General features: G+C 44.6%; 1 protein-coding gene across 1 annotated transcript; it reads left to right on the top strand.

Annotated features, from left to right (window-relative positions):
• Nucleotides 1–1,505: 1,505 nt before the first annotated feature.
• LOC131285436 (RING finger protein nenya) lies at nt 1,506–2,110 on the top strand. Its single transcript, XM_058314292.1, has one exon. The coding sequence runs from the start codon at nt 1,544–1,546 to the stop codon at nt 2,108–2,110; it is 567 nt and encodes a 188-aa protein (XP_058170275.1). The 5' UTR covers nt 1,506–1,543.
• The last annotated feature ends 1,975 nt before the right edge of the window (nt 2,111–4,085 follow it).

Raw genomic sequence — 4,085 nt, 5'->3', positions numbered from 1 at the left:
GGTTGTTCGTGCCACGAGAACAGCGTTCGGAAACGTTCTGATAAGATCTTCCTAACTCCACATTTTGCGAATTCTATGAGGCTTCTCAGACTACAGCTGATATCGTGGTTTTTGTTTGTGGGGTTTGCTCCCCTTTTCACTCTGAGAGCGAAAGGAAATCGTTCTCTCTGTCTCTCCTCCTCTCTCTTCTATTACTTCTTGAATCTCTCGCTCTCGGCATTTTCAGTACATCATTTCCCTCTCTTTCCCTAGCGATAACTTTTCTCTTTCTTTCGCTTATCGGAAGCTCAGGTTTCTCGAGGCGCCGGAGGAATCAAAACAAAATCGAACCGCCTGAACAATAAAACACAGCTGGCCAATTTTCTTCCGCCCCTCTCCGCTCTTCTTACGTACACTTGGGTGTCTTCTTTCCCTTCTTGTAAGATGTGTCTTTCAGGTCACCCCACGACGGGGAAGGGAAGACGGCAACTTCATCAATGAAGTCTTTCTTTCGAATGTGCGTGTGCGTAGCAGAGTAAGACAAGTGTGGCGCTGGCGTACGTGGCGCTTGTGCTTGCTGCACCCAGCGATGGTAAGCACGCGACCGCCATTCGTGTGCTGCCGTCATCGTGAGAACGTGTACCGTCCGTGTTGTCGGCTCGACATGGTAACGCTTTCTTTTTGCTATACCTCCCAACGCCACCGTCCTTTCAGAGACGGGCGCGGAGACGCGCATCTTCTTGAACAAATCTGTCTCGCCGCACGTCTCGCCGGGTTGGCTGATTTCTCACGCAGCTCACGGAGGAGAAATGCCCAACAGATTCCACACCAGATGCACACACGCACGTCGTCGTGCCAGGGATAGCGAGCTAAAAGATGCATGTTTGAGTATCTCGTCAAATATTTACAATTCAAAACTTGGGCGGCTGCTTTGTTATTCGGGCTCGCTGTCGTACTTTAGATTTATTACAACAAAACAAAGAAAGAGCAGTTAACTTAAACATTGTATACGTGTAAATAAATGAAAAAATCGAGTAACTAGAAAAATGGTTTGGAAACAAAAACATATGGAGAATGGAGCCGCGTAACTAATGTTAAAAATATCTGACGTTTTATCAGCACGTCTCTCGGTGACAGGTGTGCAGTTCCCATCGAGTGGCCGAACGAGAGCACTGAAGCTTAGCAAAGAGAGAAAAATAACTAAGTGGATGACCGGTTGTTTATCGGACGAGAACGTGTCTTTTGTTAAGAATAATAAAGTAATAACGATTAAATTTTATGTCTTTCCCAATTTCAATAATTCCCATCCTGGAACAATAAAAAAATTAACCTGAGTTCCACAGGAGAACAATAGGTTGAATACCTGTCTGCAAAAAAAAAAAAACATATTGCTGTTATATTGACAGCAACCTTAGTAACATAGTAACCGTTGCCAAAGACACAACGCAGTGCAAAATCCTCGCTATGATGATCAACCAATCAAAGCAGCATAGTAGCTACGAACGACAATCGGAACTGTTCATCTGTCAAACGGCCCGTCAATTGTGCACCATTTTAGTTTACAATGTTAGTATTTTGTGAACTGTGCTACCAGCAACGGGCCTCCGGAGATACGGCGGCGGCCGCATTTCACATCACATCGTGCTGTCACATCTTCTGCGAAACGTGCACCAAACCGTCGGGCCAGTGCCCTGTTTGCCGCAAGCAATGCCGAACGACGCTGGTCAACCGGGATCTGGCACCGACAATAAAGGAGTACCTGATTAACCAGACGGATCAGCTGACGAAAGCGGAAAAAATCTACCAATTTCAGAGCAGCAAAATGGATAAGTTCATCGAGGCAAACCAGGGCATTTTTCAGGAGTATGATACGCTCAAAAGCAAAATTGGCAAGATGAAGCAAATGTACGAGGCGTACAAGAAGGGCATCAAGGACGAGCAGGGGCTGATCAAGCAGTTGGAGCAGAAGCGAGCCGCCGGCGTGGTTGATTGTTCCGAACTGAAGCAAAATGACAACAACATCGGCATCGAAATGGATCAGTTTATGAGGGAAGATTTTTTCTCAACCGGTATAGAAACCCAGCCGAAAGCTCGCAAAGGGGACATACGTCAACCGAGAGCGGTGTTGTAAAGGATGATTCTATGTTAGACGTCATCACCAACGTAATATATCGTTTATATTTAAAATTATTTGTAGGAAAATTAAAAAAAACATGTGTTAACAAATAAATGTGTGTAGCTACCAGTATATTGTTATAACTTAACAACAAACAAACAGGGATTATTATCATCATTATTGTCCAGAGCCTACTATTTACAACAGCAGTCACATTCGATATGTATTTCTGCAAGCAAGCAAACAAGGTAAAGGGAGATAAATATGTACGGTACCGCAGCTTGAATATTTTAGTTTCTAGCACAGCTATTTTAACAATTAAAAGAAGCAGTTGAAAAATCGACACGGAAGCCTAGAAAATGTCGGTAGCAGACAAAAGCGAACTACATGATGCCATAATGCACCGCTTCCGACGCATCTTTTAGCCCTGGAAATGAACTTCCACCGACCGCAACGGTAAAGTTGCGTAATGGCCGTAAAGTAATCCGTAAAGTCAGCTTCCCAAAACAGTGAACCAAACAACAACAAAAAACAACGGAATGTTAAAGCTCGCACTCGAACGATTAAACGAAGAAAGCAAACACCGTTTTAATTTGTTTTGCACTGCTCGCGGTGAGTGTTTTCTTCGTTTTTTTTTTTTGCTGTTGTTGTTGTTTGAGGGCAATGAACAACGAATTCCACCTGACCTGACCGCGACAAGAAAAGCCGCGGGGCCGGGAAATAAAGGAGCAGTCAAAAATCCGTTAGAGAAGGAAGATAAAAAAGAGTGGAACGTGCGAGTTAAGGCTTTTCCACACCCGAACCCGATGAGTATAGCCTAATTTGGCAGACATTTGCGGTGCAGGCGGGGCAGCGTCCACCAGGTGAACTACTTGCGTTTGATCATTAGGAAGCATTTAAGATGGGGCGTGGAGATAACGAGCACCGGTTCAACGGAGTACAAGTTCAACTTAACAAAACCGTCTTCATAGCCGCTGGAGAACGATCATGTGAAGAGTGTTGAGATGAAAATGGCCCCCCCAAATGGGCAATGGTGATGGCGATGATGGCCGCATGGTGTGGTGATCCACTTGAGCGCCACCAAATTCGAGTAGGTTTGCACACACAAAGCACAGAACCGTTCGGTTGAACCGCCAATCCCGTGTAGAAATGCCTTCGACGTACGTGGTTTTGGTGTGAAGCTGAAAAATCGCAGACCCCACTCGAGGGTATCGTTTGCGCAAAACCGTGGAGAAAAGATCGACGTGATCCGATCGGCCTCAAGAGAACCCATTCTAATGCCATTACTTCCCAAGCTGGCGTTTCGTAGTACAAGTGTTAATAGGAAAGCAGAACGGGGCAAATCGTTGAGAATGAACATAAAACTCGTTAAGATTGAGTATTGATTTCATGGTTTATTTTACACATTACATTTTGTTCGCACGTCTGATTTTCGATATAATACACTTCGGACAGCAGAGCGTCAGTCAAGTGGGGAAGATCAAGCATAACCGCCTGTTTATCTGAAATTATGCTGCAACCCTCTTGGAAATGAACAAAAGGGGGATCTCTACATATCTGGATACCCATTTGTATGATTTTCTTCGACAGCAGCGCAACAGTTATCTGCCTTCGAATATTTGTTCCATTAATTAGACAAAGTCCCATTAGCGCCGTTGGCATTATGAATCAAAACGGTGAGCATCCGGCGATGTGCATTAATGTGGCGCCGATTACGGTCAAAAGAAAGTAACGAAGACTAACTTTACTTTCTAAGCGCATCACACCCCAAGCGCCTTTCATCATCAAATCCTCTCACTTTCTTTCACCGTAGGCTAATAAAATGTGCATCATTGACAGGCGACGAACGGTATATCTCGTGCACTCCTCCGGTGCGATAGATTTTAGCATACCTTCCCTTCGCCTGGGAAATGGTGGGATTAAAAATAATGAAACCTCTCCATCCATTAATTTCCCCTTGCCCGAAGCATAGTTTGCTTCTAATTATTTT

The sequence above is a fragment of the Anopheles ziemanni genome, chromosome 3 (genome assembly GCF_943734765.1).
Source record: "Anopheles ziemanni chromosome 3, idAnoZiCoDA_A2_x.2, whole genome shotgun sequence".
In the NCBI taxonomy this organism is placed as follows: Eukaryota; Metazoa; Arthropoda; class Insecta; order Diptera; family Culicidae; genus Anopheles; species Anopheles ziemanni.
The sequence above is the reverse complement of the archived record's forward strand: the minus strand, read 5'-3'. Positions and strand labels throughout refer to the sequence as shown.